Source organism: Meleagris gallopavo, chromosome 12, assembly GCF_905368555.1.
Source record: "Meleagris gallopavo chromosome 12, MGAL_WU_HG_1.1, whole genome shotgun sequence".
Taxonomy (NCBI): Eukaryota; Metazoa; Chordata; class Aves; order Galliformes; family Phasianidae; genus Meleagris; species Meleagris gallopavo.
In genome coordinates, this window is record NC_139415.1 from 12654373 (window position 1) to 12669618 (window position 15246).

The following is a 15246-nucleotide window of genomic DNA, read 5'->3' on the forward strand; positions in this document are numbered from 1 at the left end:
TTGGGTGTAATAAGGAAGGAGGGTAGAGGGGACAGAGAGGTTCCATAGACAGGGAGATGTATGAGGGAATGGAAAGGCGGTGTTTCTCTGTAGCGGTCTGTGATATGACACAGAATGGTATCTCTCTGCCATGGGTGGGGAAACTGAGGCAGGGAGCAAAAAACCCAATCAGGCAGTTCCTCCTCTAGTTCTGTTAACCCCCATTAACCTGTGGTGTGGGGCTCACCAGAGATCCAGGTGTTCTCCTTCAGAAATGGGGCTGGAGGAGGAGCCTGCCCTCCAACCTGGGAATTTATTCACTGTGTGCTTTAATTCTTTGGGGGATGTTTATGGATCTGTTCTTCCTTCCAGAAGTACCCATAGGAGCAAGATTGAATTCTTGTGCCCCACTCTGGCATCTCCAGACCTGTGATGTGGGAGCACCCAGCTGATGAGGAGTTACAGGTATGTGAGCCCTGCTAGGACCAGGTCCCATGAGCAGGGCTACAGGTGGGCATGTTGCACTTGCAGATCCCTGGAGGTGTCTGTTCAGCCCCTGCAGACTTTTGTCTGCCTTTTCCCTCAATGTAAAGCCTGGCAGAAGCAGACCCTTGAAATATTCGGAGCTCAACACCTGTAATTCCTCCCTTCTCCCGTGCATCGTCCCCTTAGCACTGATGCCTCCGTGCAGAGGAGCAGAGATGTGAAACTACACGGGGGGGGGGGGGAGGAAAAAAAGAAAAAAAGGCATGCAGAAAAGCACTGTAGAAAAGCCGAGCAAATTAAGCAGTGCTGTGATCTGCTTGGGTTTGTGCTTGCCAAAAATGCACCATGCATCTTAATTCGCTCTGCTGTTCAGCTCGCGCTCACTGCTCTCCTGATGCCATTTCGGTGCTCTGAGCTCAGCCTTTTCAACACTTCAGTCTTCCTCTTTCAGGAACGGGTTGTGGTGGGGATTTTTTTTTTTTTTAATTATTTTTTTTTATTTTTTTTGCCTGTCTGATTGCAGAATCTGCTGCAGGAGAGAGGGAGGAAGCGCGGGGGGGGGGGGGGGGGGGGGGGGGTGGGAGGGGAGAGGAAGGAGCGCTGACCCCACACCTCCTGCAGCCCACCGTGCCCCCACTGCGCCTCGCAGGGGTGTGTGTGTGTATCTGTGTGTGTGTATCTGTGTGTGTGTGTGTGTGTGCATCTGTGTCTTTTCTAGAAAGTCCTTCCTGGGTGCTCTCCAGGCGCAAAAAAAAAAAAAAAAAAAAAAAGCCGTCTGATCTAAAGAAAATAGAATGTGTGTATATATATATATATTTAAATCGCTGTAATCCACACCAGTCCCATCCGATCTCTCTTTCCTCTCCACCCTCTCTGTCCGGATTGCGGTGGTGGGGCGGGGTGGGGGGGAGAGGTGGGAAACACCCAAGCAAAAAGCAGCATCGTCCTCCTCCAAAGAGCCGGAGAAAGCCGGAGCTGTCTCCCCCGACACAAATTTAACCCCCGCTGCAACTTTTCCTCCGCCGGCTCCAGCGTTGCTGGGGTGGGTTTTTCCCCCTTCCCCCCCTTCCCCCTCCTTTCCCTCGGATTGATTTTGGCGGAGAGGGAGGGGGTGGGGAATCCTTTTTATTGCGAAGAGCAGAGAGCACAGAGCCCGGCTCGCTCTGCCGAGCCTTCCTCCTCCTCTTCCTCCTCCTCCTCCTCCTCCTCCTCCTTTTTGTGCCCTGCAGCAGGGCTGCCCAGCCCGGGGGAGGGAAAGAGATGGGAAGGGGGACCTCATCCCCCCTCCTCCTCCTCCTTCTCCTTCTCCTTCTCCTCCTCTCCCCGTTTCCCTCGCTGTGTTTTTTTTGCAGGTGTGTCAATTTTAATTCTGCCCAGTAGGTGGGACTTGGTGACTTTCGCACCGGTTTTCCTTATTTATTTATTTCCCCGTCGCGATCCTCCGGAGCGGCTGCGGGGAGCGGCGGGCGGCCGGGCCAGCATGCATCCCCGCCCGCTGCCGCTGCCCTAGCGGGATTACCGAGCCAGCTGCCAGCATGATTTCATCTGCTGGAGGATTTTTGCATCTGATCGCTTGAAGGTTTTGTTGTGTGTGTTGTTTTTTTTTTCCTCCTTTTTTTTTTTTTTTTTTCCTCCCTCTGTCTTTGTTTCCTTCCCCCCTTTCCCCCCCTTCCCCTCCCTCCGTCCCCCCTTTCCTCCTCCTCCTCTTTTTTAGAACAGCAATCGGAGATGGATGTCTCTCTTTGCCCTACCAAGTGCACTTTCTGGAGGGTATTTTTGCTCTGGAGCATTTGGGGAGACTATCTGCTTTCGGTGCTGGCTTGCCCTGCTAATTGTCTTTGCAGCAAGACAGACATCAATTGCAAGAAACCGGATGATGGGAACCTCTTCCCTCTCTTGGAAGGGCAGGATTCAGGCAGCAGCAATGGCAACACGAGCATCAATATCACGGACATCTCAAGGAACATCACTTCCATGTAAGTGGGCTGCTCTCCCGTGTGCCGGGCTCCGCTGCCCTCAGCGCTGTGCCATCGCTCGCCCCGTGCCAGCCCCGCTCTCCCTGCGGAGGACAACGATCGGGTTTTTCCCCTTATCCCATCGGGGAAAAAAAAAAAAACAAAACAAACCCACAAAAAAAAAAAAAAATTCCCAAAACCAAGCCCAGCAACAGTTTGGCCAAGGCTTAAAAGGAATGAAGTAAATGGGATTTGATTCCTTAGCGGGAGAGAACAGCAGGCGAAGATGCTAAAGCTGCTGCTTCCTTTAACTGTTTGCTTCTGCGGAGGGAGGGGGGAGAGCGGCACGGCAGAGCCACACACCGCCACACATACCCAAATCGGGCAAGGAAAGCGCGTTCGGAGCCGTCTGCTCTTTTTTTCCCCCCTCAGACTTTGGATCTAATTAGCGTGTCATTTCTTCACCCACCGCAGCAACGCTGCCTTTCGTGGCCAGGCTGCGCGTGGCTGTGGAATCTGTGCTTTCGCCTTATTAAGGCTTGGGGTTGGAGAGGGGAGGGGGGGGGGAGAAAAGCAGAACGGTGCACAGCATCCCTGGGTACCGAACCGCATCCCTGGGTACCGAAGTTCCGCCGCTGTCGCCCTGCAGCTGCGGTGCTGCGAGGGGCTTCGTGCGGGGGGAGCGCTGGGAGCAGCGCTTGGGCACTTCGCGTTTGTTTGCACGCTTGTTTATCTGGAAAATCAACTCCAAGTAGCGAAGCCCACGTTATTCCCGTCTGAAAGGAACGGATCTCCTCCCGAATCCATCACGCCGTGCCTCTCTGTGTGCGTGGAAAAAAAAAAACCCATAAAAACAAAAAAAACAAACCAACAAACCCATCCCCATCGCTTCCAATCTGAGCTCCGTATTTTGCAGTACATTTTTTTGGGCGAGATGAACTCCGAGCCGTTTCATTATTCTTATGCTAATTGAAATGTGAGCATTTAGGGAAACGCAGCCCCCAGAGCGAGTTGCCAGTGGGAGTTGAGCGGAGAAGAGGTGGAATTCTTTATGCTGGCAGTTAAATGCAGCAAGGTTTGGCATGAGTAATGGAGGCTTATTTATTTATTCTTTTGCGTGGAGGGAGGGTTGCTTTGCCGGGTCTGTTGCATTTGGTCACAGTGCGATTGCAGCAGAGCCATGGAGTAATTGCGGTGCTTCTTTTGCTTGTCACCTTTGCTGGGTGCAAATGACTGGAGCAGCTTTCCTGTTCAAGCAGATTTCCAGCTCCGATATCTTCCAGCCATGCTGCTGCCTCCCCGGCAAAGCAGCAATGGGGCAAAAGTAATGCAGAGCTCCCTTCCCAGTGCCCCAAATCCATCCTGCGCCGTAGGGTTGTGGTGTTTTGCTCTGAATTGGGAAGTCGGAGGAACTCTTGTTTTTCTTTTTTTTTTTTCCCTGTGCTCCCTGTTTGTTGTGGTTTGGTTTTAACCCGTTGTTGGGCTGACAGCTCTGGGAAGGTGTCAGTGTGGGTTGTCAGAGGTAGGCAGACATCTGAACTGCTGCAAGAAGTGTTGCTGCGTGGGTCCTTTGTGCCCAGAAAATGTCTTTGCTGCTTTGAAATTGAAAAACGCTGATAAGCAGCCTGCAAAAAGGAGAAGGAGGAAAGAAGAAAAAGACTCAGCTCCACAACCAGAGATGCTGGGAGTGGAGCCTCTCTGTGTTGGGGGTGAGGAGAAGGTGCCGGGTTTGGCTGGATGCCATTCCTGAGCTGCTGCCAGCCCCACACCCTCCTCCCTGGGTTGAGACCAGGTGGGTGCAGGACTGGCATGATCCCCAAAATGCCACCGGAGGCTGAGACAGAACATGAGTGCAAACTTTACCCAGGAGGTCTGTGCTTCCAGGGGAGGTGGCTTAAGGCTGGTGCCTATAGGAGCAGAGGGATGGGTTGGGTGATGGGACTGCTTTCCAGTAAAGGAAGAGCTCCTTAGAGCAGGGTTGAACCCAGGTTCATGTGGGGTGTGTGTGGGTGACATCGGGTCCAGCACCCTCCGTGCTCAGGGGTGGTGGTCTCTGCTCCACCCTCTTCTGGCAAGCAGGAAGATGGAACACGGAGTGGAGAAACCACCCTGGGTTGAGTAAGGCCTTAGTGATGTCCAGGTGACAGGCTCAGCTTGGTAAGGAACTGTTGGGAGAGTGTGGAGGGGGAAAGCCTTGAGACAAAACGCCATGAGCTGCCTTGGCACGTGCCTCCATATCCACATCAGTGCAGGGCGGAGACCCCTCTGTGCCACCCCACCCTTCCCTGGCAGGTCCCGGGGAGCTTTGGATTATTTTGCATGTTTGTGATGGATTACAGAAGGGTGCCGCCAAAGCAAGGAGGATGGAGGCACCCAGCCCATGGATTCCCACAGCAAGGTACCTCACACTTGGTGCTGTATTGCCTTTGCTTGGCTGCTGCTTCTGTTTTCCCACCTATTCTCCATTTGGGGAGAGCGCAACAGTCCTGGGGCGGGGGTGGGTTTAGTTTTGGGTAGAATGTAGGGGCCTAGCAGACATCTCATGGCTTTGTGATCCATAGGGCCATGGAGCAGAGCAGGTGGCACACAGCCTTCAAGCAGATCCAGGCAGGGACAGGTTAACAGCAAAGCATGAGATGAAGATGGAGGAGGCTGGTTGGCTGCCGTCCCCTGCCCTTTCCCAGCGAGCCCAGGAATGTCTGATTTTTAGACTGCATCCCCAGAGATGTGGCTCTGGATGCAGAGGGTCCCACCCAGCCGAGAGCTTGACATACAGCCCAGCTGCAGACCTCCCATCTGGCCTCACGCTGCTGCTTCCAAATCCAGGCAGAACATGACCTGTGAAGCTGTGCTCATGCCACGCAGTGTGCAGCCAGGGTGCTTCCCCCCGTTGGCTCCCCACCCAACAGGATTTGGGGATGCTGGGCTCGCCTGTGCTGCCTCGTGCCAGGAGTTACCCTGCTGGCAGCGTGGGCAGCGCCTGCACGCTCCGGCACGGCGCGTGGGGAAGGGTGGATGGAGGAGGTTTGCCATCTGGGCCTCCCTACTCCTCAGCTGTTGCTATGGCACTGTGGAGATGCTGCCAGGAAGGTGGCGGTGGTGGCCTGTGTTTGTCACCTCTGGCTCTTTCTTAAGCAGGGAGATGTCCCCAGGTCTGGCTGCCTCGCTCCCTGATGCAACCTATCTGGGGAGGATGGGGTTTCTTAGGGTAAAATATACCCTGCAAATCCACCCATTTGGGATATCTGTGCATTTCAAGGGGAGATGGGTCATCACAGAGCACCGATGGATGTGGGATTTGGGGGTCCATTTGCTCGTGCACCCAAAGGAGAGCACCTCATTTGGGGTTCTCCCTCTGAGGACAAGAAGAGCAGCCCGTGGCAGCGTCTGCTGCATCCCGTGGGCATGGCTGGAAGTGGGAGAACTGCATCAGAGCTGGCTATGGGGTGAGAGCTGGGATCCAGCACCAGTGATACCCATGTATTCACGCATCCCCCTGGGAGCAGCACAGCTTGCTTTGGTGACCCAAACAGGGCTCAAGTTGGGGATTGCTCTGCTTCAGTCCCACTGTGCTCCATGTGATGCTGCTCTCTGGAGACAAAAGGCTCTGTGTCCCCAAAGCATCCCGTCCCATTGTTCTTCCCACCTCCTGGTCCCTGAGGTTTTGGCTGCTGCAGGATCTATTCAAAAGGGCCCTAATTCAACGCAGCTTTGTTTTGCACAGCCCTTGTTTATGCAGAATGGCTGTCCCAAAGCAAAGTCCCTGAGGGGGAGGGAGGCACAGCACCAGGCTGGGAGGATGGAAGAAGGTTCAGAGATGCTTGGGATGAGGAGGAAGGCTGGGATGGTCCTGTGTCCTGGAGGTGCCTTAAGCTGGGAGCATTCATCCTGACTGCCAGGGTGTTGTGGGATCAGGTCTGTGGCAGGTGTTGCCCTATTTTTTTTTTGGAGCATTTCAACTTGTGTTGGTGTTTGGGCTTGTTGGGTCTGTGCCCTGCCCCGATGACCTTTCTGCTGGAACAGTCTTGGATGGATACGTTTCCCTGGCACAGACAACGTCTGGGACCTACCGTACTTTTGCAGCCTGTCAGGCTCTGTGCAGGGGCGGAGCAGAAGGATTTGGGACAGATGTGGCGTTGGGAGAAGTTGGCTATCGGGGCCAGTGCTCAGCTCGCCTTTCTCAGCCAAGCCAAGACAGAATAGAGAACATCAGGCACTGAGAGTTATACCCCTGGTCTGTCTGGGGCACGGGATTTCTGCTGGGCTCAGTTCTTGCCAATCTGTAGGTCTCTGCCCTGCACAGCACACCTGAGAGTTTCTCCAGGGTAGAGGCAGCTTTGTGCTGCTCGGACACCCCGGGATTTTCTTGCTGAGCTCAGCCTGGGGCCTGGGCCTGAGGTGACACAGCTAGGTTTCAGGGTGCATGGGACATCTTCCCAGCCCTCACCTCCTGTGGGGTTTGGGGAGCTCTATGCCAGCTCTGCCTGCTGGCTTCTCTCCCTGCACTGGGAGGATGTTCCAGGCTAGGACAGGCATTTTACAGGGGGAGAAGCAGAGACTGGGGGAAAGAGACTGAGGGCTGACCTGTTTGCTGTTCTTTGGGGCTTAGAGATGTTTTAAATCTGACTTTTTCTATGAACCCCTCCCCAGCAAACCATCACTGGGGTGTCCTTTGGGATCCCTGCAGGTTGCACTCAGCGATGCTCGCAGTGCTCCCCAGCACTCTGCCTTCTGCACCCGCTGCTAGGGGGTGCCTGCTGATTTATTCTGCTTGGATTTGGTGCATCCCATCAAGTGGGGTGTGAACCAACTCCTGATCCCACCAGGCTTTCAACAGTGAGCATTAATAATGCTTGCAATTCACCTGTTCAGCATGTTATTTATGGGGCATGGTGAAATAGCAGTAATTTTGAGCTTTGGGCTTCCTGCAGCGGGGGCTTCGGTAGGTTGCATGGATGCTTTCAAAGCAGCTGTTTGACAGCAGCTTCCACAAATGCTTTCCTGCATCAAAGGGTACACAACCGATTCCTTTGCACGCCCGAGGAGGGCAGAGGTGAACCTTACTGTGGGTCGTGCGCAATGGCAGTGTGTTGCAACCTGAGTTTCTGCCCCGTGCTCCTTCTCTCTGCTCTTATCAGCTTTTCCCCTCCCACTTTTCGAGGGCGGCTGAGCCGCTAGAGGGCAAGCGGCTGCGTGAGACGGCTCTGGTGAGGCTGCAGCATCCCTGCATCCCTACACTCCTGCATCTCTCCGGGCAGGTCCCAGCTCTGCACCCTGCTGTGCCGTGGTCCTTCCTGGTCTGAACTTGGGTGCAGTGAGAGGATGCAGCAGAGCATCCTCCCATGGAGCTGTGGCAGCAGCAGAGCCGGGAATGGAGGCGATTTGCAGCTTTTTGGAAGGTGTTGACCCGCGTGGAGATGATCTGTTTGAAATGCTGGGTGAGATATGTCTGATAGGGACAGCTTCTGGCTGGGAGTGAGCCACAAAACGTTTGTTCACGTCTCTGTCCGTTTTGCTGATGGGGAAACTGAGGCGTGGAACAGTGCTCCAAGCAGCATGCTGGTGACACAGACCCTTCAGCTGATCTCTGGATTTGGCACAGAGGGAATAAAGCTGCCAGTCCTGTGACACTAAAGAGCCGTGAGAGGTGTCCTCAGGGAAAGCCTGGATGCGGAGGCAAGAGGGCACAGCTGAGAGCGGTCTCTGGCTGGCCGCGGGCTGAGTGCAATGCTCTTTGCTCTTTCAGTTAACTCTTTGCTGCAGGAGCCAGGTGGAGGCTGGAAGCCTGGAGAGGTTGTGTGGCCCTCCCCATAGACATATGCTGAAGATATCCCGGTCTGAGATGGAGAAAGAGTGCGCAGAGGTGGGAAACTGATCATGACCCAACAGCATCCTCCACTTGTGGCTCCCAAGAGCGATACCCACCCCTCTGGCATGCTGGACATAGATGAGCCTGGTGCTTCCCTGCTGGCAATGGACACATCCTGCCAGCATGGTGGAAGGGCTGTGACACCCAGTGGTCCCAAAATGCAACAGCAAACAGGTCCCCAGCATCAGAATAGGGATGATGATTTGTGGGTCTGGAAGGATGCTGTGATAGGAAAAGGGTGGTGGGCACTGCTTAGAGCTGTGGTTTTGCTCAGAGCTTCACTTCACTTCAAGGAAGAGGGATTAAACTCCACAGAAGATCTACACAGCAGTCATTGCTCTGCTTATGCATAGCTATTGAGCAACCAGCTTGTGTCACTATGGGGATGGAGAGAAAGGGAGGCCAGGGATGGTGCAGGTTATATTTATGTGTTTGTGCTTCTCCATTCTCACCCTATTCCCTGTTCCACTCCTGTGAAGCTGGGAACCCTGTCCTGTCCCCTCTGTGTGACACCCACCAGCACCTCTGGACCTTACTTGCATGGAATAGCAGCTCTAGGAAAATACACTGCATTTTTAGCTTGTTTCCATATAATGTAGCCTTTGGGAATCCAAAGCAGAGGCCAGCACTATAAATGCAGCAGGCTTTCCTCCAGCTGCTGCACAGTGCTCTGCTGTAGCAGACAATGGAGTATTAGGGACTGTCCCTGCCATCTCCTCCACTCTCTTCTCCCAGCTTCAGGCTGCCTCCGTGGTGAGGGAAACAGCTTGCTTAACCAAAACTTTGGATTTGGCACAGCCTGTTTAAGTCCCTCCTATGTGCCATTCCCAGTCCTATCCCAGCTCCTTAACTCCCTTGCCATTCTGCCTCACCCTCCTGCCTTTCACTGGACAACGCACCCCAGCCTATTGTGCTTCATTGCTGCATGGAAATAGTTCCCAGCAGCCTCATCCTCGACCTCTGTGAGGGCCCTGTCTGTCCCTGGGGGGCTGAGAAGAGTGTGGCAGGGGACAGGAGCCCTGACCTGGGCTGTTCAGGGCTGTTCCTTAAGTAGCCTTCCTGGAGCTCAACCCTCATGGATCCTGCTACGAAGTGTTAATGTGGGAATTCTCAAGCAGATGCAGGTGCTACTGGAGACCATATATACAAACTAGCAGATTTCAGCAAGATATGGAGTCAGGGATGCTGTGTGTTCCTGACTCCCCAGCATCCCTCCCCTGGGACATTCTCTGTGCCAGCACAGTGTGGCTCAGTGTCACTGGGGATGTGTTCCCAGCTTGAGGCTCACGTAGGCTGTAGACACTTCTGTATCTCCAGTGGCTGTCCCGAGCTGAGCTTTGCAGAGAGCAGCACGGAGCCAAGTCAGTGTGAACACAGCAGCCTGATGCTGTCTTAGGAAGGACTGTGCAGCTTGCTTTGAGTTGGGGTAGGTGATGGAGGGTGTCCTTGGGAGCAAAACCTGAACTTGGGAAGCATGTGCAGGGCTTTTACGGGATGCAAGTGTGCTGGTTGGGCAGGGAGGCACCTGTCCAAGAGAGTTCTCCATTAGGCTGGCTCATTTGGGGTTAATGGCTCTGTGCAGGGCACAGCTGGGGCTGATTTGGAGGGGGACAGAGCCTAAGGAGGCTAGAAAGGGATCAGCTGGGGAGGCTGGGGCAGGTGTTGTTGGTAGCAGTGCTTCTGGGAAGAGGCTGTGAAGTGTGTGGAGGAGTTGCTGGAGCTCTCAGGTATGAAGCCACGTGGTTGTCTGGTCTCTGCGTTGGGCAGCACTTGTGCTAGGAGCTGTGTGCCCAGTGGAGGCTGTGTGTTTGCTTGTTATTGTGGTTTGTTTTTTTTTTGTCTTTTCCTATTACTTGGGTTCTATGGGCTCAGTCTGACTCCCTGAAGCTCCAGCTCTTAGCTCCTGCAGTGTGTCTGAGCTTTACTGCTTTGGAAGCCCTGGTTCTTGTGCTCCCCTCAAGGTATGACTGAGCTGTGTTCCCTGATGTTCCCAGCCTGAGCTGAGCCTGGTGCTGCTGCTTCGTGCTGTATATAGACCCCATAAACTACGTGGAGCCCCTGGGTGGGCTGTGCTTGTCCTGCTATGCTTTGTACTGCCCTGCCCCATGAGAGTACTCCCTGGCTCCAAGAGGCACCGGGAGCAGAGATTTATTTATTCAGAGACTTAATTAGCATCTTTAAATATTAAATAGTAAACAAGCTGTGTCTAGCGGGATCAACATTTACAAACAGGGATTTTATTTTATTTAATTTTTTTTCCATCCCTCTCTGGGACATGCACTTGTGTTGTAAGGAGGAGCAGCTGTGTGTGAGCTGTGGTTGGGGAGGGATGAGCCTAAGGCACTACGTGGGGGGGGGGGGGGGGGAGAGCGAGCAAGTCAGAAGGGCTGGGGAAAGGGAGGCAGGGATGCAAACGTGCTGGGATGTGTGCTTGGAGTATTGGGGCATTGCAGTGCAAGGCTTGGAAGTTCTCTGCAGGATGTGCAATGCAGGAGGTGTGCCGAGAGGTGGGGTCTCCTTGTGAGCAACAAATTGCAACCAAAAGGTGGTGGTCTCTGCAAGGGGAGGTGTTTTGCAGCTGATCTGCATGCCATTATCTCTGCAAATGGAGGCCTGCCTGTAGCAGATTACACTGGGGGTTATTTATTGGCAAAGCACTGTACAGTTTTAATTTTTCCTTTTTGCTTATTCAGGCTTTAGCTCCAGAGGAAAATAGCCTGGGGTGGCTATGAAATGGATTCTCTCTGCCCCATTAACTTATTCAGTGAGTTTAATGGGCCTTTTTTCTCTGAGCCTTGAAGCCATCATTAAAAGGCAGAGATTTATAAAAGCAAAGATACTCCTGAGTGTTAGTCAAACTTTGGGGCAGAGGGGTGGAGGCAGCAGTTGGTGTGGGATGTTGTGTGCCTGCTGGGGACACAGCTGTGGCATCCTTTGGGCAAGGCTCAGTGCTCACCTGTGTCCTGAGCTCTCCTCCCTCTGCCAGAGGAACCTGTGCTACTGCAACCCTTGTGCTGAGCAAGTCAGTGCAGCAATAGAAGTGGGCTCTGTGCAAAAGTTAGGCTTGTAGTCAGGCAGGTGTGTCTGTGAGTCTGGAGCAAAACAGGGAATCTGGAAGGTGGCTGGAGAAAGAGCCTAAGATGCAACGCCTGAGTGAACCCCTTTTCTGTGTCCCAATGCCACAATGTGTTTCAAATGAATTTTTTTGCAGAGGCTGCCTTCAGTGTGTACAAGTGACAGGGAGAGGAGCAGGAGAGGGCTGGGAGCAGAGCAGGATGGCTTGGATTGTTCCTGAACTTTAAGTCAAATATGTGTAGGAAATCTGGCCCTGGAGGCTCCTGACCTATTGCACGTCCCCAGGTGCCCCAGCAGTTTGTGCTGATGGGAGGATTTTACAATGGGGAGCAGAGAAAACTTTCCCCATGTCCTTTTGTGTGTTTTCAATGCTATATGCATTCTGTGATCTGATCCTCTGCTCAGGTGTAATCCGTGCATCTCTGCACCCATCCTGCTTCTAGCATTGGTGGAGCTGAGCAGCAGCTCTGCAGCATGGGGACTGAGCTCTGAGCCCCTGAGGGTGCTGTGGTCAAGCTGTTATGCTCTGGAATGGGAGGATCCCTGGTACTGGCCTGTCTGTAACCTCCAGAGCAAGGGGGAGATTGGTGGCAAATCCAGCTGCTCCCATGTGCCTCTCTGGGTCACGGTAATTAGCAAAGGAGGTGCTCATTTCCCAATAAGCACCAATAAAAAGGACTTCTCCCTTGTGCCTGTAAATCCTTGCCTCCTCAGTGCTGTTACCTCCTGTGTAAATTGCTGCTGACCCCATAAATCAGCTGTGCTTTGCTTCAAGTCCTCTTCAAGTGCCCCTTCCCTGTAAATCCTCTGTCCCATCAGCAGTAAATCCTGAGCCCCTGTGCAGCTCTGTGACCCCGGGGGGGGGGCTGCAGGGATGGGCTCATGGAGAGCACTGCTCCTCGAGGACTGCTTTAGTTTTTGAGATGTAAAAATAGCCATAGTGAAGAGAAAATCTCCATTATCCCTCAAGTGCTCAGGGTCATCTCCTGACCCAGCTTTGCCATGCCCATGTTGTTTTCTTTTTCTTTTTTTTTTCCTTCCTGTGAGCATTGAAGGAGTTGCAAGCAGTGGAGTTTCCTTATGGAAACAGCCATCTGCTGGGGTGCTGCTGCTGCCCCATTGGTGAGCTCTGGCTCCTAATGAGCTGCAGAGATGGCTGTACTGTGGCTTTTTCTCTTGAGAAAACCTCAGGCAAGGGATGAAGCATAGACCTGAACCTGGGGGTGAGCAGGAACCCAGTGTGGTGCTCCCAGCTCAGTGCTGCAAACTCCATTGCTCATGTCTTTGCTGTGGTTGGGGCTGGTGGCAGAGCACGGTCTTTGGAATGGACAGGAGGTCTGCTGGGTGCACGCAGCTGATGCTGAGCCATGGGGTCGGTGTGCTGGCTGCTGTTTAGTTAGGAAAATGCTGAGCGTTGCTGTGTGCAAGGACTTGGAGAGCAGGAGCTGGGTGCATGCAAGCAGAGCTGCCTTTCTCCTAATGAGCAGGAGCAGCAATCACCTTGCAGTCAGATACACCTGAGCTCTTTCCCAGCTGCTCGAGGCTGGTGCTGCAGCAGGATGAGGCCACTGATGCATCTGGGGATGATGCTCTTGGCAAAGCACTGCCTCCATAAGGGTTTGGAGGCTTCCCCTTGGCTCCCCACTGAGCAAAGCGACAGGGAGAGCTGATTACCCTCTGCTTTTCTTATTTGTCCTTCTGGGGATGTATCCACCAGGGTCATTTGTGGCTCAGTCGGGTCTGATTCACAATAAAGGGCAGTGCTATGGAGTAAAGTAGGAGGGTGATACTTTGGGCACTAATCAACTGCTCAGCCCCTTGGCCACGCTCTGCACTGAACCTGGGTTTGACCCAGCTCACTGTATCCTTCAGACCTTTATCCTGCTGCCAATTGTGCTTTTTTTCCTATATATTTTTTTTTTCCCCACTCCCAGCATCTTATGACTGAGGCTGGTTGTTGTGTGTTAACACTGGCACGTGGTACCTTGTGAAAGGCTGGAGCAGATGCATGGCAGCAGCACAGGGATGCTGATAGAGGTGGGGAAAGCAGGGGGCAGCGGAGGAGAGCAGAGGCAGATTTTTAGAAATCCGTAGAAATAGCAAAAAAATAAATTTCCAGCAAACACTTCCAGTCCCACAGTATTAAGAAAGTGAAGCACTAGAGGATAAGGAAAGCATGAGCAATAACAGCGGGGATTTAGGAAGAATAAATCTTGCCAGACAAACCTGATTGCTTTTTCTTTTTTGATGGAATCGCAAAATTAGTGGCTGAGCAGAACGTGGAAATCCTAATATATTTGGATTTAGTAAAGCATTTGATATAGTGTCTTGCCAAATCTTACTCTTAAAATTAGTTTGGTTTGCCTTGGATAGGATGCTGCTGAAAGGAGGGAAAATGGGCTATAGGTTCCTGAGCAAATAGTGGTGGAAAGAGAAAGGAAAGGAGGAAAAAAAAAGCCCTTAGTGTGGTCAGGTTACTGTGGGAGGAGGCTGGGGTGGATATCTGCTGGGGATGAGTGGCTGGTGGCTGGGGGTGTCCCCAGGCTGCAGGATGGGTCTGGCACCTTGTTGCGTTTGCCCCCATGCAGCATGGAACTGTCAGGCTGCCCATTTCACAGCGTGTTTTTCCTGCTGTTGCTGAAGAAGTGGGGAAAATATTCAGTGTGACTGTTGGAAAGAACATCTCTGACCCGTGGAGTCAGGCATGTCTCCTCAGGGAAACCTTCTGTCTTGGAGCAGCCGGAGAAAGCCTTTGGGGATTGGGGCCATCTGATGGGGGAACCCCCTGCCTGGGGTTGTGATACAGACTACAGACATCAAGGTGCTGCCTCTTTGGTAATTGTCTGTGAATGTACAGATACTGTAGGGATGTGACATGCTGGGACATGGTTTAGTGGGCGTGAAGGGTGATGGGTCGACGGTTGGTCTAAGATCATCATCTTAGAGGTCTTTTCCAACCTTATGATTCTATGTTTGCTGCTTGCTGGGGGGGGATGTTGTGTTATGCAGGGAGTTGTGGAGCTGGGAACAGCTTCTGAAAGATGATGGGACTTCGATTCAGTGCCCCCGGGGGGGAACACAAGGTTTGTTCACCTCTTGTGTTGCTCCCCACCATCCAAACCCAAAGCTAAGACCACTCATGGGATGTGGTTGTTTTAAAGCCAGGCAAGGTTCGGGAGGTATTTTTAGCTGTTCTAATTGTGGCAAATAAATGCCATTTTTACTTGTTGGGATTGAGCTACGGATAAATCACAACTAGTTCTAATGATGATAATTACCGGATTTCAATATTTATAGAAACGGGCGCTTCCTTCGTATCGGCGGCTGCTGCTGTGCTCTCACCTTCACAGATCGAAACCTTGGCTCATTATCACTGCAGCTATTTATTTACTTGCACATTTTTAACCCGCGGATGGCAAAGCAGGGGGGATGTGGAATGATACGGCCTTACTGGGGTCCTATCTTTTGGGCTGAGGATGAGTTGGAAGCATCTCCTGAGGGGCTGCTGGCTGCGTGCTCGCTTTGTGGGCACCCTTGAAAAAGATGCTCAACTGTGTGAGCTCAGCTGTGCTTGGCAGAGGTGTAACCCCCAAAGGGTGAAAGTGGCTTTGCATATTTTTGCATATGTTAATTCTGAGAATTGAAAATATGTAGGTAAATAAACACATGTGTGGCATCCCATCATCAAACCTGAGCTGGGAGAGTCACACGGCTGCCTCAAGCTGTTCCCATCCCCTGCGTCCTCATGGGCATCTGGACCCTTGCACCCAGCTGGTTGGGAGCTCCCCCTCCCCATAAGGTGTAGAAAAGATTCACTTACTCAATTTGCTATCTCTCCAGCGCCACATAAGCTGTATTGATAAATTAATCTTATATTGTTGT

The 15246-nt window shown here is 52.7% G+C and overlaps 1 protein-coding gene across 7 annotated transcripts in view; it reads left to right on the plus strand.

The window, feature by feature from the left end:
* The first annotated feature begins 1516 nt into the window (after window positions 1–1516).
* The window catches only part of NTRK3 (neurotrophic receptor tyrosine kinase 3), a 192909-nt gene continuing 179179 nt past the window's right edge, over window positions 1517–15246 (plus strand). Inside the window, exons 1-2 of one of the 7 annotated variants that reach the window (XM_085234302.1) lie at window positions 1518–2052; window positions 2369–2441. Coding sequence is in view for 3 of the 7 variants with exons in the window: in XM_085234301.1 (XP_085090427.1) it covers window positions 2194–2441 (248 nt within the window). In the remaining 4 variants the exon portion in view is untranslated. Of the gene's footprint in view, window positions 2442–15246 lie in introns of all 7 variants that reach the window. The other 6 variants (XM_085234303.1, XM_085234305.1, XM_085234304.1 and 3 more) reach the window with 6 other exon arrangements.